Here is a 22,730-nt window from a genome sequence, read left to right on the forward strand (position 1 = left end):
CTTAATACTCTATGAGAGACCAAATGTGCAATAATTTTAATCTATGGGACCAAAAATGTCACAATATTTATCTTACAAGAGTAAATGTGCTAAGTCTATAAATTAGGGGACCGAAAGTGCAAAACACCCTATCGTATAGGACTAAAAATGCAAAACACCCTATCATATAGGACTAAAAATGCAATTTTTTCCTTAATTTTTATTTTATTTTCTAAAAAAAATAAGACCCTAACTTAATAGCTCAAAACACCGATGTCTCCAAATCAAAATAATTAGTCGAAACAAATTTAGGGTATTATTTGTAGTCGAAGAGAAAATCAACCCGTGAGTGATTTGAGGCTCGAGGTTTACTGCTGGAGGTCTCGTGTTCGAATATTGGGTATAAAATGAGTGAGTGTGAAAAGGGAAACTAAAAAACCAAAAAAATCAAAAGCAAAAGCCATAATACTTGGTGACAATATGGTCATATCCCAGACAATTGAATGACAGGCAATTTTGGAACCCCAGAGACGGACAGACAGACAAACAGGCTGCGGCCGGCAGTGTTAGTCTGATGATCCATATATCACCACACTTCCTGCAGAGGCTTGGTTTGCTGCTCGATTACTTCCGAAATTTTTCCTGTTTGATTCCCGGGCGATCCTGGAGCCGAACTGCAAAGCGAACATAATTTTGAATAAGACTTTTGATAACGTAGCCAATTTTGCACGAGAAGGCGTCTGTTAGATACACGGCAATGGCATGTTAGTTTGTGTTTTCATCAATTTCCTTCTGCGTTCAAAAGGGAAGAGAACGCTTAACCAACAATGTTAGGAGCTTGAGCTATTTTCACCCTTAAGGCAGCAATTCTGTGCATAGACGGTGGTATGAGCAGCTTTCTTTGAAACTGAACTCATGTTTACGCGTAAGGGAGTACGAGCATAAAAGAATGATGAAAACTAGAATCGGGAGAAAAAGGCGTAAACCTCATCTAGACCTTTGAAGAGATAGGAAAAGATGGTGCGGTTGTAAAACAAATAAGGACAAATAAGCCTATGATTCTGTACCTGAATCGCTCGTTTGGGCAGAGAAGCTGCTTCCTTCAGACCAAGTAGGCGTGCAACCTGCAATAGCATGGTAGAAATGTGAATGCAACAGGAACTGCCAAAGGGTTGTCGAAATCTCTTGAAAGAATAGATGCCGATGATTCATAGAAGTGTAATAACAAAGAAAGGCATACCTCCCTCAGAATTTTCTTATCACCAACTCCACTTGGCTGATTAAGGTCTGCAATCTCCCATAGAGGAATATCAAGCAAAGTCCTTATGACATCTTCATCCAAAAATGGAAATCTCGCCTGTTGGTAGAAAATAATCAAATATTAAATATTGTTTTGATTACAATTTACGACAATTGCAACCAATATTAAAATTGTATATTCAAGTTATTTCACACCTCCTTGCCATTGTCGGCTATGCATCTATCATCTCTCCCTAAGTTCCTTTTCCAAATCCTCTGCATGTCTAATTTCATTTCCTCATGGAGCCCAAGCCAACTGACAATACATGTGTTGAAGCAGCACGAACACAAGAAAAACCAGTGAGAAAGGTGAGCATACTAAAGTACCCAAGATGAAAGTACAAAATACATATCAACACGACTTATAACAAGAGTTTCAGAATAACTGGAAACATAGGAAAAAGGAAAACCAAACAAGAGCAGAGGACAATAAAAGAAGGACAAAAAATATTGGGGAAGGCTCGTGACCGAGCCACATTGAGGGAAATGTTAGAAATAATATTGTTGAGACATTCGGATTACATAAAGATAGTTCCGTTATATTAACAAAAGAGAGCACCTTCTATTTCTATATTTTGTCCTATGCCGACCATATCCAGCGCATTGTTCATCAGCACCAGAACCCACCAGAAGAATCCTGGCCTCAGACTTGTACTTGACACGCAAGCACTGCGCCCTACCATTGCTGCTTGTCTCCTCATAAAGCCAGCCATCTCCTCCAGCAGCTAGCCATAGTGCTATGCCTATATTCAGGTCCTGAATAATGAGAAAATACACCGACAGATTGCAGTCAGGAAAATCTATGGAATACAGTTTACTGGTTATCCTTTTCTGTTCTCGACTTATTCTTTTCTCTTAGTTGTTCATGATAGGAAAGGAGATTGTTAAATAATTATACCAGGCAACATGATTCGTTTATCATGCTGCTTCTAAATTGGAATTAACTATTACGCATTAGTAAATTAACAATATTTGAAGAATATAGTCAAGTTTGCAAGTATGCAACCTAGCATATATATAATCCTTAATATAAACATGTTGGCAGAGTTTCAAAGAACAAGAATCGTCAACCAAGCTTAAATACACCTTAACAAAAGACATACCATGTAGGTATTAGCAGGATTGATAAGTGCCATAACATGCTTCGTCTCAGAGGTCAATTTTCGTAAATCAGCATCAATTTCTATAAGGTTCCATCTGTAAATTTGCAATCGGAAAAATAAGTATTGTATCAGAATAGAAACTGTGCGTGCATATAATTACTTTCGTATCAAGGATTAATGGCAACCACTAATCCAGTCCATTAACAGAAAGTCACATTTGAAGATAAGTCAGAAACAAATATTTTTGTCGAGCTTATCAACTGATCCAGAAACTTGAACACTTTCTGGTTTTTAACACTTTATGAATATTGCATCCCGAGTTTAGATCGAACCTACACCTATAACCAAGAGTATTTCAATAAATTGGCAGCCAGCGCTCTAACACATATGTAGCACTTCTAACTTCTAAGTACTAAACAGAAATAACATCTGAAACATTAAAAGTATAACCAGCATACCTCCTTAAAGGTGCAATTTTTTTAAGTTCCTTCAATCCAGCCCTCGCTGAGATTCTATCAGGTGCTGATACTCCATCAAAGCTTACATTAAGCAGATCAATATCATCTGCAATCACAGGTTTCAGAACATACAACCTTGGAATGAAACTTCCCAAAAGAAAACACAATATGGATAAGGTTAATGCAGATATATGTTATGAATGAGCATTCCTGTTTATCATCAAAGCTCAGCCTCTGCAAAGGGGCATTGGCAGATAAATCATGAGCCAAGAGTTTCAATTAATCTAAAGTTAAACAGCCTTGCAAAGATCCTATATGAGGTAGATGGGTGCATGGAAAGCCAAGGAGAGCTGAAGCTTTATTATAGTGCTTACACTCAGAATCAATGCACTGATGCAGTAATGCAGCAATAATCATAGAATCCAAACCGCCAGAGAACAGCACTGCTACTGGAGCATATCTCTCTTGTCTCTGATTTACCGGAAAAGCCTGAGGATGCAATGCAATAATAAACCAAACTAGGCTTAAGAATTTGTCAAAAGAATAGTAAACCTGACTTAAAAGTGTAAATAAAAAAATAACAGATAACTAAATGAATCCATATAAAAGAAAACAGAAAGCATTCTGTTTAAAGAAGCAAGCAGCCTATCCAAGGGAACCTATGTCAAAACATTCCAAACATTGTCCCCTTTAGAGCAAAATCCCATCCAACGCCGTTAGAACCATAACCAGTATGAAACATCATATGTGTAAGCCAAGCATGACGTGACAACTTGCACCAAGCTTAACAGGACAAGACTATTACAGAAAATAATGTTTTATTCTTCTGCTTGTTGCACCAAGAGGAACCTCCTCCCATACTTACATTATGATGGAAATTTTAAACAGGGTTATTGGCAATGCACAAACCTGGTAAATTCTATTCATCGTGGTGCGCCGAACGACAGATTCTCTCAAAGCCATCATCACTTTATGAGATGTTGTTAGAGGTGCACTTTGTACATACCCTGTGGTGATTAATCAAACAAAAATGCAATAAACAGTATGCTACATAATTTATAAGATATACCATATAAAAATTTACAAGAAAGAAATAAATGATGAATAAGTCAAAATAGAATTTGACCACAAGGAATTATGTAAAAGTGAAAGGGTTAGATGGTGATTTCAGGCACCTTGTGGCTTGACACTGACCTAGTTCAGATGAACAACTTGAAAGCATGTCCTGCTGCATGGTTGGAACTTTTGTGCAGTGATCACTTAAATTCTCAGGTATAGGTTCAATAGAAGTTCTCTCCCACATCATCAACTCCTTTAGCTCACAATCCGTCCACTCATGTTTCTTAAGTTTTCCAATTAAATGTCCATCCATTTCTGAAGGAGACATTGAGATACTATATACACCACAGGACAGCTCTTCCCAGAAATCCACGTCAACTTTTCCTTTTTCATCACTAATATCTGTTTAGAGATCCAAAAAAATGTGTCAGTGGGAGGTGCTCCTAAACTACTATATACTAAGAACAGAATGCCGACTGCAAAGATGGGCTCTATGCGAGTCAGAGAAGATTACATTAGGTGAAATGTGTAGCAAATAAATGTAGATGTACTAATTGCACATCGGTTGCTGAATACATATGGTGCTGATACAAGATCAATAAGCGTTACCATTAAGGACATATGACGTTGAGGAAGTAGGGATAATTTTTTTATCTACAGAATACAGATATAATTCAATTGCGCAAAATGTGATAGGTATCCACTTCTTGGAATGGACACATGACTCCACTGTTCACAAATCTTTCAAACAATGCAAGACAAAAATTATAAGAAAAAAAGAAGGACATATCCACTAAGCAGTATGTACCATATTGCTGTTGAGAAGAATAAAGTGGTGATACTGATGATAGCAGCAGCCGAGAATCATGGCATGTTGGCCAGTGAACTAGAAGACTTCTCCTTCCAAGAGCATCTCTACCGAACCACAATGTTTTTGAACTATCCTACAAGCACCAAACAAGTAAGCTGAAGCAGCCAACAAAAATAGTAAACGCTTTAGTTTTAGCACTTTTTTGGAATCATCAAAGGAACTTACCACGCAAAGTTACCTGCCAGTAGATCAAAGCCCAAGGTCCCCTGATTGTTGAAAGAAGTTCTGGAACAGATTTTTGGTGTTCTCCAAAATGGCAAAACGATCTACTGTGTTCATGGGAAATACATGAGCAGCACTGCCCCAGAGATTGCATAAGAACCTCCGTGTCATTGCTATCACGGCTAAAATTAATCCCTCCAAATATTTCACCTAAAAATCATCATATTAAACTAATAAACAAGATAATCATTTACAAAGAAAAAAAGATTGTACTCATCCGTAAAAGAGTTCAAGGGCACTATTGAAGATGACAAGATAGGGTACAATGCTGCAAGTATTCAAACTGATTCAAGAATACTATGGTGATCCATGAACAAGTCAAAGCCCACCGACATGCATCTCACAGAAACTTGAGAAGCAACAAATCATATTCATTTAAACCAAGAAACCAAAGTAATAACGACCAGGAAAAAAATGTTATAATGGCCAAGACGGCATGACCGGGGTGAGGGAAAGCTAGATAAGTAGGATCAACTAATAGTTAGAAAAAGAATTAAGGTAAATGAGTATAAATCTCTAAGTTTCATCCCAGTTCCTTAGCCCATCTAAAGTCATTCTATTCATATATCTTGTCTCCCAAACTTTATTCGACAAGAAATAATCTTTCATGCGGTTTAGCACTTAGAGAAGTCCATTTACTGGTGATGGTGGTGCAATGACCGACTGGAAGTGTTTATCCAGATTATTAAAACAACATAATGCATTATGAATTCTCTTGACAATCGCTACAAGCTGCTCAATAACAAAAAGGCACAACATCCGATCAACTAACAATGGGGCACTCACACTGCAAAAGAACAATGCAAAATATGAAAACTTCTGAAATGGTAGACCACCAAATAATTCAGCTAAAAAACATCAATTATACCATTATAAACAAGGACATTGCCAAATGCATCAGTCAACGGTTGAACAACCGGATTCACTCCTCTAAGTTGCAACGTTGCACCAATAAATCGCAGTTCCCCACGCAATTCACTCCCACAACCATTATCCACTGCCGCTTCTTTCTGAACAAAGGATTGCACAATGCAGTCTTTGCTTTCATCATCTGATACTTCTGAATAAAGATAAACTTTCTTAGCTCCTAAGCTGTCAGGACCCCTCCTTTGTAAAGCTTCTTTTATGTCCTCTTCTGAGAACAAAGACTGGATTTTTAACACAAATTAGAAACACGGAGGAGACATCAACAATCTAAATACTGAAACTCCACACACACATATACACTCACAAAAAAAAAAAAAAAAAGGAAGAAGAAGAAGAATCAAATAAATTACCCCCTCTTGAAATTGAGGAGACGGACAAGTGCAACTGGGAACTAAATGAGATAAATCAATTTTAATTCCGGAAATAATCAGTGCTATCCCACACATGCTTTCCCCTCTCGAAGTCTCAATTCAGCCAAACTCTATTCCTTTCTTCCTGCCAATACGGAACCCTAAAACTATTGAAGAATTGGGGATTATAATAAATTAGACTAAAAATAACTACATATAATGTTGCTCAACAAGTTGCCTCCGTAGCATAGTGGTAGTGCGTTCGCTTCGTAAGCGAAAGGTCGCGAGTTCGATCCTCGCCGGGGGCTATTTTCTGGAATTCTAAAGAAATGGCTTATGCTGCCTGCTACCCTCTTTTAATTGACTATATATACTCTTCCTTCTATACTCAAAATGGCATTTCTGGTGTTTCAGCATATAACAACTATTTTTTCTAATTCTATATTTTCTTACCAATTTTTATTTTTTTCCATTATTATATTTCAATCGGATACATAAAAATTAAATATCAATACAAAGGCATTAATTTGATTTCTTCAACTGGTCGTCCTCTAGTATGATAGCAAATCATTGTAACCTAATTTTCGAATTTTACAGGAGTTGGAGCCAGCATTTATAATAAAAATATATAATTACAGTATTATCCCTCGTTGAATGTCAAATACGCAACCATCACTATGGTATGAAGGGTGAGTCAGTAGTACAATCTAACAATTTAATTGAATACTCACTGTTGTTTCAAACTCGCTTGCATTAAAATTCTTATATTGATCGTACGTTCAACAATCTCCACATCACTACTTTACACACAACTTCTTTCATTCTCAATAACCCTTTTTTTTAAATAAGAAATAAAATACTTAATTGTAATTTATCCGCTCATAACACAATATTCTAAATTAATTTTTCGGCATCAATGAAAATTCAGATAAATATTTGAAGAAAAAAAGACGAATCAAAACAATTTACTTAAACAACTAATTTAATTATTTATATACACACATCTGAATGTACCACATGCGCCAATGAACAGTTTTTTGTTAATAATATGTCGATTCAACCGATACATCAATACGACTAAGAACAGTAATAAATTACATGATTCAGTCGATATATAAATAGAGCTAAAATAGTATCAGATTATAATAACTCATATAAAATAAGATAAATACCTCTATATTAAATCTAATGTAAAAATATAATTTCAAACTTATTCATAAAATCTCGGCCCGATCAATAATTTTCATAGGCAAACAACTAAACTTCAATACATGCATTTAAGATGTTTCACCTACCAACCCTTTTTATGGGACAATGAAAGGAAATGACAAAAATAGGCTCCCCCCATCATTAATGTGGACAACTATTGTTACTTGCATTGATGCACAACTTTTGAGTTTGGGGGAAGTTGAAATTTGAATTTTTCTTTAGGTGTCCTAAAATTTAATTAGGGATTAGGAAATTGTGATTTCATCAATGTAAATTTGTATATACATCAGTTATAAGTTGATAGATTACCGATGATATTACCATCATGCGACTGTGTAACGATTCATAGCTCGTGTGGATACAAATTCACATGAGCGGCATCAAAATTTTCAAATAGGCCATTGACCTGATTTTACTAACTGAATTACAGTACGACAAGAATCAGAATGATTATCAGGACAACTGTGAGAGTTTTCAGCCCAAAAATAATCGGATCAGAATAAGAATATAAGAAATTAAATACCATATGTTATGCGTATAATAAAACAGTAAAAAAAAAATCAATGCAAAAATAAATAATTTTGAATGAATATATATAAATATTAATTTAAAAATTTTAAAAGAATTCTTGAAATTGAACCCATTTCCAAACACAAGACTATATTTTAGGAAAATAATAATCCAAATCAAGAAATCCATAAAAATCTAAACCAAAATAACATTTACAAGCAATGTGGATATTGATTTTGAGGATATGGTCAAGCATGGAAAATCCCTTTTAAAATCCAATCACATTATTACAGTAACAAATACATTTAAAAAAAAAAAAGAAAAAGAAGAGTAGTTGAGTCCAATTATTTATCATATATAATTTCCACGTATATATAAATTCATTATTATTATTATTATTATTATTACAAAAGAACATAGAAATCTCAGAAAAGTGGGGCCCAGACCAAATCTGCAGGGGGGTCCCAGCGCCAGCGAATCACCCAAACGCGGCCTTAAACCCACAGAAGTTCCCTCCAAACGGTGCTTTACACTGGAAAGGAAACCAATTCCTTTCCGGTGTGGTGATATTGGACTTGGGAGTCAGAGATGATGGCCTGGAACCGCCTTTGGATTCTTTCTCTCTCCTTAAAACCCTTTGAATTTGGTGCATTTATTACTCACTCTCCTAAGAATCGCGCACCCTTTTTCTCATCTTCTCCTGCTTTTCATTCTTGTCCGAAAAGTTTCTTCCTTTGCGCTCTGAAAAGGGTTCGCCGAATCTTGGGTTATTTCAGTTCTCAGACCTTGGTTTGTTTCCCTCTCTGGTTCTCGACTTCTCAGAGTTAAAACCCGTGTTCTTCTTGGCTGTCTTTAGTGCATATGTATGTCTCCATTTTTGTGGAATGTGGATGAACACTTGATTTGAAGTTTATTTTCTTGTACATTTGCTGGTTTTTGGGTTTTCGTTTACTTGCATGGATTTTCACGTTGTTGTGGTGTTTCGTTTGTGTTTCTGGATTGAACTGAATTCTGGTTGCTTGAAGATTGAGATTTTTTGTTGGGATATACTTGATTTCTTGGGAGAAAATATTGGGTGAGTCAATGTGTTTTCTGGATCAAATGTTCATGTTCATTAGATTTTATCTTCTCTTGATGCATGTTTTGTGGGTTGAAATCGGTGTCTTACTTTATATCTCTTTGAACTTGTTTGACTTGGTTATCAACCAATTTTGGCTCATTTCTTAAATTAAATCACAGTGGTGTTGTGGCGGTAAAATTTTTCCAGGTCATCATGTTTATTGGGTTCATCAATGTGTACACTTCAGAAAATTGATAGCCCTTTGGATTACTAATTTTTTATCAGTTGTTGATTGATTCAATACCCGGTTTCGTGATCTGTTTTGGGTTTTTTCTTTTGTTTGATTTAGAATAGTGAAGGGTTTGAAATTCAAAGTGTCAAATGTCCAACGAGTTGGTGTCTCTTCTGTTATGCCCAAGAAGGAGTTCACTTTAAATACTTCGCATTTGACTAGTTGCTTAGTAACATGAATTTGCTACGTGCCTGAACTTTTCAGTGAAGGTGTTGGATATGCCTAATAACCCGATTCATAAAGCATGAATAACCTCCCTTTGAAGATATTGGATGATGCTGTTTTCTACCAGCTATTGATCAATCTTTTGTATGGCCATTGTCTATCTGTTTGTTTATATGTATGTATATTTTCTACGATCTTTTTTTGTTCTGGATGAAGTTCTTCACAACTTTTTAATATTGGTTTCCATGAGAATATCTTCCTCCCAATTGTATGAGTTCCATGGAAGACTCACTGTTAGGTTGGTTTATTGTATTCTGTCTTGTTTCACTTTCCAGCTTACAAAATTTCGTTATCTTGGTTATGATTTTTGTTCCAACCGTAAGTTAACTTTTAATGCACGTGAAACTTGGTCTTTTGTTGCTTTTAAATTCCAAATTCTACTTGAATTTTGTGGGGTTCTCGTTAGAATCAGGAAAAGGACTGTTTGGTGATTAGTTATGAGTTTCCTGTCCTGATCATTTTCGGTTGTGTTTCTAAATATATATATACACACACACACATGTTTGCATGCTCGTGTCTTCACGCGCTCATATTACAGTTTCGTTACACATTTAATCTCTTATCTCTGTCGTTCGAGGATTATCCTCATGACAGATGGCATATTACTTTTTTAATATAAAACTAATTACTCGTAACTGAGCATCTTTTCTTATAATAACGTGTCCAGTTGTATTTTTCTAACAGATATGGCAGTTAAGATGCTTCCTCAGGTTGTTGCGAATGCTTTTGTGAAGCAATATTATGCGATCCTCAATAAATGTCCAGAGAATGTCCACAAATTTTATCAGGAGTCCAGCCTACTAGGCTGGCCAGGATCTGATGGTGTTCTGAAACCTGTGACAACCTTATCTGTACGTATCTCTGGACGTCCTGCCACGATCAATGGATACATCTCCTTAATCATTTTTGGTTGTGTAATTAGCTCTATTTATTTTGTTCTTCTGCAAAAGATCAATAATAAGCACACATTCTTGGAAATGCATCACCAACTTTTATTTTCAGTTGACTCAGATATATTTAAATGAATTGTGACCTTTGGTACTGAAAGGCATACGACATTACTAAACTTTTGTTTCTTGTAATTATTAGATCACTCGACCTAAATATTTGCCTTAATAATTTGGTGCAGGGAATTAATGACAAGATCATGTCCTCTGATTACAAGTATTGTTCTGCGGAGATCAAAACTACAGATGCCCAAGAGTCTGTGGAGGGAGGCGTCATAGTTGCAGTAACTGGTTCTTTGACTCGAAAGGATAACGTGAAAATGGATTTTAGTCAGACCTTCTTTTTGGCCAAACAAGAAAAAGGTTTCTTTGTCTTGAATGATATTCTTCGAGTTTCTGATGTATTCTTGTCAACAGCCAATGCTCCTGCAGATTATGATGGGATAAATGATCAACATGCTCCGTCTATGCAGAGTTCTGGTAGAATCTTCCACCTTCATTAGTATAGTACTCTTCGGTTAGTGATTACTGCAAGTCATTTAATTTGTCTGTGTTATGCATTTTGCTGCATAACTTTTCCTTGCCCTTTCCAGTTCATTCTGCTGTCTCTGATAGCCCTACATCCATATGTACCAAGGCGGTAGAAAATGGACAGGTCAAGGAATCATTTGATCCTCCTGTTGCCAAGGAAACATTTGCAAAAGTTGCTGTTTCTACATCTTCTGTTGCTTCAGCTGAAAAAGCGCCTTCAATTGTTGCACCAGCTTCAAATGAAAAAGTGCCTTCAGTTGTTGCACCGGCTTCAGATGAAAAAGTGCCTTCAGTAATTGCGCCGGCTTTAAGTGAAAAAGTGCTTTCAGTTGCTGCACCAGCTTCAAATTCTACCCAGAAAATCACCTATGCTTCGATGGTGTGTTGTACAATGTTATCATCAAGATCCCTGTTCTTATTATTCTATGAATCCACATGTTTAGTAAACTTTCTGGTGTCTGTAAAGGTGGCAAAAGAGACGCCTGCGATTTCAACAAGAACTGCAAGAGTTGCTTCAAATGTTAATAAACAAGTCGCTTCTCCAACAACCAAAGCATCACCTCCGCTCGTTGACCGTGCACCAAAAGCAGCAACTCCCACCAGTGCCGTCCCCAAAGCATTAGCTCCCTCAAACAAAGTCTCACCTAATCCAGCTCCGCCTGGCAATGGCTCACCTAATAATAGTGCCTACTCAGAAGGTTATTCTCCGTCCCTAATCGAACTTGCACACAGCTATGATTTATACCCTTTGGACTGACTAATTTCTTTCACATTATAGCAGCTAGAGGAATATATATAGGAAGATTGCCTTATGACATAACTAAACAAGGAATCGTGGACGTCCTTAAACAATTTGGGCCGGTTAGAAGAAATGCAGATACAATCCAGATTAGAAGACATGAGGTCTGCTTTGTATCAGATTCAAAGTATCTCATGTTTCATTTTCTCGCGTCTTGTTTCCTTGACTTGATTCAGCATCTTTTGCCAGGATGGTTTCTGTTGTGGGTTTGTAGAGTTTGAATCTGCAGATTCTGCTCGTCGTGCAGTAGAGGTACTTAATCTCACTATTGAACGAGCTAAGCCCATGATATTTATGCAAAGTTATTGTACAAACTGTTCATAGTTTCTTTCTGTTTCCCTACTTGTAATTACTTTTTCAGCTTTTCTTTCGGATCATGTATGTTTTCGCAGTCCCTAATATCCCGTCTTCTTAGATCAGTTTCGAGATTCTTCAACTTCAGTGACAGAATTTAATTATTTCCAGGTTCACCATGTTAAGTTTGGTGATAAAGAAGCCTATATCACTTACAAGAGATCATATTCCAATCGAGGTAAGTGGATGTTGTGAGCTAATCGTTTAATGCCTGCATAATGGTGTAATTCTGTAATCGCATCGACATAAATAACTACTTCTCAAGCAATTTGGTTAAACATAGTTATTTTCAAACCGGCTCTGCAGGCAACAACGGTGGAGGCCGGTCCCCAACAAGAGCTGGATCCCGGAACAGCAATTTCAGGGGACGGGAAAATCAAGCCAGGGACAACAGTAGGTTTCAGAACGAAAACCGGGCTGATCACAACAAGGGCCAAACTAGGGGTCGTCGACACAACAGGTGGCCCTCCGATCAGTGGTCGAGGGAGGCCAGTCGGGATCGCTAGTATCGAGCTGCATAAAATCCCATATGCCTACAGAGAAATATATATTTATGTGATGCAACACAGTGATTGAACTACAGCATTTTGAAATGATATTTGGCTTAAAATGGTTCTTAGTTCACTTCTACTTGCATACCTTGTCTCTGTTTCTGTGCATTTGGGCTGAACCTCACCCAATGGGCCGAGAGTGGTTAGGCCCATTTGGGAATATTTATAGTGTTTTAAAATGGTAATTTAATTTTGTAGAAAGTTCATTTCCAAAATGCTTATTGTTATACCGATAATACCCTAAATTTTATTTTTGTTTTTCTTTGTTGCTATTTTACTTTCTTTTATTTTTATTTTTTAAAACATGATGTGTCGGTTTATATATATATTTTTATTCATAATATATTGTAAAATATATAATATTATTTATTATATTCAAGCATAACTAATAAATTAATTTTCTTTTTTAATATAAAATAATAATATATATATATTATTTTTATTTATAAAATATTAAAAATTATTTATTATATACACACATAAAAATAATGTGACAGGTAAAAAGAAAAGTGGGACATTCATTCCACTTTTTACCAAATCATGGAAAAAGCATTTCTGAATTTCCCATTTCCATTAGGGGCAATTTCTTTAATTGGTAGCCACCAAACCCTAATTGGCCACGTCGTCCTCCATCGTGGGCCCCACACCTGTCCCTTTCCGTAATTTCGTATGCCCTTTTTCTACACGTGGCTCTATTCTTGGAGAATCCTTTGTTGTCTTTGTCAGTGACGTGTCCCCTCTTTCCCATCCCAACAACAACAACAACTACCCTTTTTTAAAAAATAAAAAATAATTAAAAAAAATCATCACAAAAAGTGCCCGTTTTCAAATTATTTATTGAAAAGGGTACCTAACTAAAATACCTCCCTTTTCATCTTCTTTTTTTTTTTTTTTTTCATATACTCAATACAAAGAACTACTTTTTTTAATATATATATATATATATATTTTATCTTAAAAAAACAATACATACGTGTAATTTGAGAAAATATCAAACGTACGGAGAATATAGACGTGTTTTTTTTATGGGTTAAAAATTAATTTCTAAATATGATCGAGAAATATTAGGTACATAGTACCCTGATAAATTTTATAATATTCAAGTAAGTTAAGAAGCATCAATATCTATCAACAAAAATTATGTATAATTATTAATATATATATATATATAAAGCATAGCAGGGGCAGAATCTAGACTAATATAAGAAGTAATATCTCTTTATTATTTTATTTATCTCCTAAGTGAGTAATAGAAAATATTTTTTTTTGGATCAAATTATATAAATAATCAAATTGAATATTTTACTGCAATAGAAAATTTATGTAGTTAGGTAATAACGATCACTGAGCTGATTGTTCCTTTCATACCTTGTGAGTGTTCAAGAAGGAGCAAGAAATGACGTAAATAATTTATTACGATTCATAAATATTAGAATTTTTTAGTTGAGATTGAATTTTATTTGCAGGGGATGAAATTTTTTAATAGGGTAAATCACAACGAGCTTTTCTGAGATTTGTCATTATTATAAATAGTCCATCATTATTTGAAAAGTTATAAATACCAACAAAAATCAACAGTCGTTTAACAAATAAGATCACCTCTGTAATGGGCTGTTGCAAATGGGTATTTATTAGACGATCGTTAATTTTAAGAGAATATTTTAATTTTTTTTAAATAACAATAAAATAAATTTAGCTTTTTTAATAGGAGAGAAGGTTAATTATTACAAAAATTTGGATGAAGTAATGATTGAAAGGGTAGGACCCAATTTATGTTACCTTACCAGCTGCATTGTGACAGCTACACCATAAATTATTACAACATAAAAGAATCAAAATGATAACCTTCTTCTACCTTTTTCAATTGTGTAGGCCAACACAATTCTTGGCCCCCATTTTGTTTTTAATAAATTTTAAAGATGTACTTAAAATTTGTTATAATTATAAATATTATTTTATTATTTAAAAAATAATATTTAAAAATAATGATTGTCTGATGAATACTTCATCGTGATATTTTATTTTAGAGGGTACTTGCTATACAATCATTAATTTTATATGGGTATTTATAATATTTCGAATAACGAAAAAGTATTTGTAATTATGATAAATTTTATCGAGCTGTTAAAAAAGGTAGGAAAAGACCCATTTTGATGACATTACTACGTGTCCAATCCAAGGACCAAACCCCTAACATTTGATTATCATTTCACATCAAATCATATTTTAAGTGTTTTCTTACTATGAAACCTTAATGATCAAGAACTTAAGTAGCACTAATTAAGTGGTGATCTTATTTATTTATTTTTGGTTGAAATATAAATATTAAATTATTATGCTCTCTTACCACTTAGGTTTTTGGATGAGGTGGTCGTTTAATATTTTTTTAAAAAAAATAAATAAATAAATAATCGTGGATTTTTATTAGCTTCATGGTAGTATTGAAAAAGCTTCAATTGGCTGGTGATGGTGGATATAGTTAGCTCTCGTCCCATATTGACAGCAAATGAAAAATTTATGAAACAGTGCCGCTTTTCCCTTTGTATTGACGACAAAGGCGCATTTTCAAGATAAAATAGTGCGGATGCAGCTAATATAAACAATGCCTAGCAACAAAAGATCGAATCACAATTGACGAATGCATGCCAGTATCAAGCACTGTTCGTTATTACGTACACAAATTATTAAGAGACAATGCATTTTAATTCAGTGGCAATAAATGAATAAATCTGATAACTGGGTCGAAACTTTGAACTTTAAAAAATTATACTATACCTCATTATATTTAAAATCTTTAAACACAAAAAAAATTGTAATATAAAATATAATCATAGACATTAACATAATTTTTAAATCATACTCTTTGTAATAATATATATAGACCTAAAACATATAGAATGTCAAGATAATTATTATTAAGTAGACCTAATTGTCACCCAAGTCCTTATCTACCTATCAAATGTTGCTAGCTAGGCTTCATATATATATATAAAATTATAATTTTTTCTAAAAAAATTTTAAAACTATATTTATACTCCTTTTCGAAATTCACTATTTACACCTAATCCTCTTTCTTAATTAGGATTGGAATGAAAAATGACGTTAGCAAAAGAATTGCATAAATTTGAATTTTACTGTTCATTCAACATTCTCATGTAATGATTTTGTACTTATAAAGAGATAAATATAATGATATTAAACTCCATATATATATATATCACATTTATCTCTTTATAAGTATAAAAATATATATATGAAAAGGTCAAATGAGGGATAAAATAAAAATTTTATATAATTTTTTTTTGTTACCATTAATTTGTTTCATCCAAATCCTAATAGAAGAGGATCGGGTATAAACGAAAATTTTTTAGAGGGGGTGTAAGTATAATTTCAAAACTTTTTTGGAGAAAAAATATAATTTTTTATTTTTAAATGGATTTTAAGTGTAATTAACCTTATATATATACACATATATATAGGCTCCAATTCCCAAAGGAAAGATTGCTCCTAAAGTTATTTATAGCCATTGTTAGGGTAAATGCTACATTTGATCCCTTATATTTTTCGTTTAAAATCACTTTAGTCTATCAAGTTCATTTATCGACTTTAGTATTCTTAAATTTTAATTTCTGTCTCAGTTTGTCCCTTTGATCATTTTCAGGCAAAAATACTGCCAAATTTTGGCTCTTTGGAGGGTAAAATGGTCAATAAATTTTATTTTATTACTTTAGTCTCTAAACTCTAAAGTTTGTAAAATTGTCAAATTAGTCTATTTTTTAAACGAAAAAAATAACTTTTTTTTATATTTTTTTTGTTGATATTTGTAATTATCTTATGTGAATAATAGAAACTTTGAACTCTTATGAACATAATAATAATATATTGTTTAACTTAAAATGGTTCTATTTCTCAATTTTTCTGACTTGCTCCTACGGAACCAAGGTCGAAAAGATTGAAAAAATCAGTCATTCACAACCACTGATGAAGGATTCCTCGAAAAGTTAAGGATTAGTAATCTTTTTTAGAAATCGAATGGATTCGGTCTTATACATACGCGAGGAAGGTAATAAAAAAAGAAAGAAGATGAGTTCTTCTTTCTTTTATCACTTAGGAGCCGTGTGAGATGAAAGTCTCATGCACGGTTTTGAATGAGAGAAAGAAGTGAGGAATCCTCTTTTCAACTCTGACTCTCCCACTCCAGTCGTTGCTTTTCTTTCTGTTACTTCGAAAGTAGCTGCTTCAGCTTCAGCCACTCGAATTTTCGATATTCCTTTTTATTTCTCATCAAACGAATATTGTGATGCTAAATTTTAGAATATTAATTGTATCCTTAAATATTTTTATATATAATCACTTATTTATTTTAAATGATTCACATTATATTTTTAGGGATAATTACACTTCCCTCCTCTGAGGTTTGGTGTAATTATATATAAACTCCGATAAAATGGATGAACATCCACATTTATCATCTGCTGACTTGTTACTGATTTATTGCGGATCAAATAAATCGATTTATGATCAAATTACCCTTATACATCTTCACACGTTAATGCATGTTAGGAGATATATCTCCACCGTCATAATAGTAATTTAATCACATAAGATCTATTTGAACTGTAATAAGTCGGTAATAAATCAATCGACGATAAATATCGATTTTTATTCATTTTTTTTTTCCAGTTAATATTAATAAATTCAATGAATATTGACCAACAGATGAACCTATTTGTTAGAAGGAAGCAAACCTCATGAGCACTATATGTAACTTTTCAGACCACAATAGATTTACATGTAATTACACAAAATCTCAGGAAAGAGAAGTATAATTATCTTTATATTTTAACGACCAATATACTAACACATATCCTCTCCTTTCAGACATGTTAATCACTAAATCGACTTTTAACTATATATTAATTTTAATTTTTAAATTTATATTATATTTATCTGATTATAATAATGGTCGAAAATATTGCATAGCACGATAACTCATTTTTTTTTAAAACAAAAAAAGAGAAAAGAAAAGATAAATGGTATTGGTGGTCCATTGGACTATTCATAGAGAGACAAGTGAGTGGAGTGGGGGACTGAATTATTAATGTTGGTGTAGAAAGAAGACAACGTTTGCGGCTTCAACAACGTGGCGGCTCTCCATTCATTGCTTCTCTCCCCAGGGCACGTGTCCTTATTTCCGACATCGACACGCGTCGCTTCTTTACGAATGCGCTTTCTCTCTCTTACTCTCACCTGGGTACTGCTATCATGGACCACACTCCACCCCTCTTACTATGCACCCTCTCACACTCTTACTTTGTTTGGTTTCGGTTTTTTGTGCTAAAATACATCCAATGTTTGTCTACTTTATTTTAAATTTTATTTGTGTGAATTTTTAATTTTTGATTTTCTATATATAATATATATACACATATATAAATATAATATAAAATAAATATAATTTGACAATGAATAATATACTATTATACTTTGTCTCTAAAAAATATAATATTAAACATACAATATTTATATATATATATAAAAGAGACATGATTTGACAATGAACAATAACTTTTTTTATCTCTTAAAATTTAATATCAAACATACAATACTTATTTTAAATTATCTCTAAACATAAATCCAAATATATACACTATCTCTAATACATACTTATTTATCTTTATTTTTTTCTCTCTATATCCCCACAAAACGCAACAAAACACTCAAAAAATGAACCGAAACACTGTGAAATGAATTTCTCCTAATAAATTAAAATTATGAATAATTACATCACCTACTCTATTCATGTTATTTTTTTCGTATCGGATACGTTCACAAGAAATTTACAGGAGAACCTCTATAAACTTCTCTAAAATAATAATTTTTTTCGATCCTGACTTGAGTTTCAGGTCTAAATTAATAATTTTGATAAATTAATAGAATAATAATTTCTCGGAAGACCCTTATATTAATTCATGGTCCCTTTAACAGTATAAATTAAAAATTATATAAGATTTACAAATATAATGAGTTTCTTTTCCCCTTTTTCTTTTTTAAATGAAAATTCAGATTTTGAATTTTGATGTGGTTGTAATTTGAGTTAATGGATGAAATGAAAATTTTACCTTCGGCACAACAAATAGTTACCTAGTGTAAAAAATAATGATATGAGTATTTATAGTGATGTTGGGAGTTATGTACTGTGGTAGGGTGTATGTATTTATTTTATGACATATATATATATATATATATATATAAATTACTCTTTTAACTTTAAATAAACGTATATTACCAACATATACATCAAATTTAAATAGATAAAAAAACAACCGTTTAAGTTGTAATAAAATTCTGGACTTAGTTAAAATAAATTCGATTAATTTTGATCTCATGTGGATTCAGATTAGATGTTTTTACGATTGATTCTCGAACAAAAAAATAAATTCGATTAATTGCTATCTCATGTGGATTCAGATTAGATGTTTTTACGATTGATTCTCGAACAAAAGTGATTATATTTATATTTTAATATGCACGAGGGATTGGTGTGCCATAACTGCTAGTACTATTATAAAGAGAATGGGACTTATAGTTACAAAAGAGTGGTTTTGATACCACGTATACAAAAAATTATATTTTACTAAAATACCCTTAAAATTATTTCAATTTTACCCACTCTCTTCAATCACAACGGTCCCCTTTAGAATTATTATAATATTACTACACTAAAATTATTATAATACCAAAAATACCCTTTAACTTTTCAGCTCATGTTGAATTAACTATTCGATCAAGTTCCTTAAAAAATTAATTCCATACAATTACATGGACTCAGAAATTAAATTTACTCCCGTTGTGTTTAAACTTATTGTTAATTGAAATTGAAATAACATAATAATATTTATTTTTGAATGTATATATAATCATCCTTATAAATATAACATATATTGTATAAAGTGTCAATTTTTAATTTAATTTGAGTAATATGTATTAATAATTTAATGTATTTAAAAAAATTATTAAATAATTTTTGGGTGTGAGGTTGTAAGGCGATAATAAATTTTAATATAAAAGAATAATTATATTAAATAAAAATATTATTACGCACTGAATAACGTGTGATACGATGTCTGATATGTATATATATAAAATATATGGAGCTAAATACACCATTTTCCAAGCCTAGTGTGTGTAGTCTGATGATGAATCGTGGTGAGGAAAGACAGGTGTAGAGTGGATAGAAATGGTTGGTTCAGTGAAGTGAAGCACAGCATAGCATAGCATTGTCCATCATCAGAGAGGAGCAAAAAGGGCGAATTTGAGTCAGACAGACCCACGTGTCGTCCTCCTCTCTCTCTATCTTCCGCCACTTGTCCTTTCCCAACACTTCCTCTCTTCCTACCAATCCCCTCCTCACAAGGTTATTTTCGTCATATTCTCTCTCTCTCTCTCTCTCTCTCTCTCTCTCTCTCTCTCCCCCCCCCCCCCCCCTCCCCCAAACCCCAAACCCCAAACCCCAAACCCCAAACCCCAAACCCCCAAAACCCCAAAACCCCAAAACCCCCAAAAACCAAAAACCCTAAACCCTAAACCACACACAGACACACTCAGACACGCACATCTGTGCTCTCTTTCTCTCTCTCCAATGTCTGTCTTCCCCTTTCTTTCTGGGACTTTCGTTGTTGACTTTTGCTCAAGTCTACGCTATGTGTAACACAGCCCAGATTTCTTTTCTTGTTCTTTTGCCGTGGATTTATTGATTTTGGTCTGAATCTTGGAGCTCCCTGCTCTTATTTTTCAAGAATTTTTTTCATTGAGTTTCTTGCGTGGACTGGATTCTTGCTCGAATTTTGCATAAAATCTGAGCTTGGAAGTTTTGGTGGTTAATATGCAGTTTAAGATCAGATTTTCACATCTGGGCTTGGTTGAATCAGATCATGGGGTGCTTGAATATGCATATAAATATCCATGTAGTTGAAGTAGATGCTTGGATAGTGTACCTGGGAGCTGGGTTCTTTCTGTGTCCTATGGGGGATGGTGAAGATAGTAAGAAGAAGAACATTGTAAGAACAACAGAAATGGAGAATCTTTCTTTGGATATTTCAGCTAACAGCAGGCTTTCAAGAGACCTGTTGCAGAGGTTTATGGGTACTGCTAGTGAGTATGAGGAGGCAGTGAAGGAGGAGGAGGATGAGGAGATTGAGTTGAATCTTGGGTTGTCATTGGGGGGAAGATTTGGTGTGGACAAGAGTTCTCAGAAGTTGGTGAGGTCTTCTTCCGTAGCCAGTTGTTTGCCTGTGGTGAGGGATGATAATGATTTCGTGGCACCGGCACCGGTGGTGTATTCGGGCTTGGCGAGGACCTCTTCCCTTCCTGTGGAGACGGAGGAGGAGTGGAGAAAGAGGAAGGAGTTGCAGACCTTGAGAAGAATGGAGGCTAAGAGGAGAAGGTCTGAGAAGCAAAGGAATTTGAGGAATGATAAAGAAGGGGGTGGAAACGCAGGTGGAACTTTGAGTTTGGAGGAAAGGAAGGAAATTGAGGTGAATTTGAGGGAGAGATTGGATAGGGAGAAGTCTTTGTCTAAGAGGGCAGGCTCATCGCTCCGGTCACAATTTGGGTTGTCTTCGTGGGCAGCTGCTGCTGCTAGTCAGGCCATTCTTCGAAGTGGGATTGATGCAGCATTGGCAAAAGGAAAGGGAAGCTATGTGGGAAGTAGTGGTGGGATACAAGGGCTTGGGCAACCGGCGTCCCAAGGTTCGGTGGAATCAAAAGGGGGAAGTTCTTCAAGTGTGTCGGATTTGGAGAGTAAAACTCTACAAGGTATTTCAGTGAAAAATTTACTTACCTGGATAAATCTAATTGCGTGCATTCGACTATTGAATTTCATGGCAGGACTAAGTGAAATGAATGTCAAATGTTGTCTGGATCAATTCTTAAGTTTCTATATCCAGTCATATTTGCTAAGGATTTTTGCTTTCTTTGGTTCAACTATAATGATCATGCCATCCATTCGTATCATATATGTTGTGTGATTATTCTCCTGGAGTTACCATGTTTTGCTTCTGTCTTCTTGCGTTTGGGTACTCTCTGTTAATCAAGAGGCAGTAAGATCCTTAGCTACGAAACTTCCAAGGAAAAAATATAGTTTCTTCCACAAGGATTTGTAATCTGTAATTAGTAAATATATGGGCACCAGGTGACTCGAGAGACTTTGTAGGTTGAACTGATGAAACAGGCATGGTAACATTTGCTACTTTGGCGGTGTAGTTCATATTATGAAATGGAAGTTTGCATGTGTTGGAAGGAAACATTTCAGTTAGGATTGGCTTCCACAGGAGTTGGATGGTTCATTGTGTGGCTTGCACATTCTTATCTATCTTGGGTGAGAATTGGAAGAGAAAAGCAACTGAAAGTTGAGTAACAGAAAGGCACCTTTTGCTTTCTAGGTGTTATTTCAATTAGAGATTAGACACCAAGTCCTAACCATCTATGATTATTCAGCAGATACTTCAAACATGTTTCTTGAGAACCATAGGCATTCAATTTGTGGGGTAGGTTGCATTGCATGAAACGGATGTTAAGTTTAACACAACCGGATTAATTGATGTGTTTTGCTAAATGTATTTTTCTTGCTAGCAGTTCAATGTGTTCCTGTAAAACATTTAGTATGCATACGAACAGACCCTAATAACTCAGCCATGCAAAGTGTCAATTAATGAGTTGGTTCATCGACTATTTTGGCCTCCGATTTAAGATACTAGTTTCGGGTACTGTACATCAGGCTATAGTAATCTCTTACTGCTTAAGTTGTTGGCCAATTTGTCATAAGTGTCCCTCAGCTTATTCCAGGAACTAAGTGTGCTTTTTCATTCTCTGCTGGGAAGTTAAGATTCATTTAATCCTCGTTGGCTGGATTTCCGGCTGCAGAATAATTGAACCAGTTATGTCTACTGAAAAAGATTCGTCTTGGAAAGCTAACATAAAAGA

At 34.3% G+C, this 22,730-nt stretch overlaps 3 protein-coding genes and 1 non-coding gene across 4 annotated transcripts in view; 3 read left to right on the forward strand and 1 right to left on the reverse strand.

Moving 5' to 3' along the window:
- Positions 1–257: 257 nt before the first annotated feature.
- On the reverse strand, positions 258–6,415 carry LOC105179817 (asparagine synthetase domain-containing protein 1). The gene is made up of 14 exons (XM_011103459.2): positions 6,269–6,415; positions 5,860–6,139; positions 4,948–5,141; positions 4,707–4,842; positions 4,034–4,300; positions 3,749–3,846; positions 3,214–3,328; positions 2,840–2,945; positions 2,382–2,475; positions 1,838–2,034; positions 1,435–1,534; positions 1,220–1,336; positions 1,047–1,103; positions 258–653 (listed from the first exon to the last, which is right to left on the reverse strand). The coding sequence occupies exons 1-14, from the start codon at positions 6,362–6,364 to the stop codon at positions 546–548; spliced, it is 1,965 nt and encodes a 654-aa protein (XP_011101761.1). The 5' UTR covers positions 6,365–6,415; the 3' UTR covers positions 258–545.
- Positions 6,416–6,504: 89 nt separating this feature from the next.
- TRNAT-CGU lies at positions 6,505–6,576 on the forward strand. The gene has a single exon. It is a non-coding gene; the product is annotated as a tRNA-Thr (tRNA).
- A 2,084-nt stretch (positions 6,577–8,660) lies between these two features.
- LOC105179818 (ras GTPase-activating protein-binding protein 1) lies at positions 8,661–12,997 on the forward strand. The gene is made up of 9 exons (XM_011103460.2): positions 8,661–8,776; positions 10,249–10,415; positions 10,694–10,991; positions 11,105–11,421; positions 11,509–11,740; positions 11,821–11,945; positions 12,031–12,093; positions 12,307–12,373; positions 12,502–12,997. Exons 2-9 carry the CDS (start codon positions 10,251–10,253, stop codon positions 12,699–12,701), a joined length of 1,467 nt encoding a protein of 488 aa, XP_011101762.1. The 5' UTR covers positions 8,661–8,776; positions 10,249–10,250; the 3' UTR covers positions 12,702–12,997.
- A 7,344-nt stretch (positions 12,998–20,341) lies between these two features.
- Positions 20,342–22,730, forward strand: part of LOC105179819 (ninja-family protein AFP1-like) — a 3,919-nt gene continuing 1,530 nt past the window's right edge. Inside the window, exon 1 of the mRNA XM_011103461.2 lies at positions 20,342–21,563. Coding sequence (XP_011101763.1) covers positions 20,681–21,563 — 883 coding nt within the window. The 5' untranslated portion in view covers positions 20,342–20,680. The remainder of the gene's footprint in view (positions 21,564–22,730) is intronic.

The sequence above is a fragment of the Sesamum indicum genome, unplaced genomic scaffold (assembly GCF_000512975.1).
Source record: "Sesamum indicum cultivar Zhongzhi No. 13 unplaced genomic scaffold, S_indicum_v1.0 scaffold00217, whole genome shotgun sequence".
NCBI lineage: Eukaryota > Viridiplantae > Streptophyta > Magnoliopsida > Lamiales > Pedaliaceae > Sesamum > Sesamum indicum.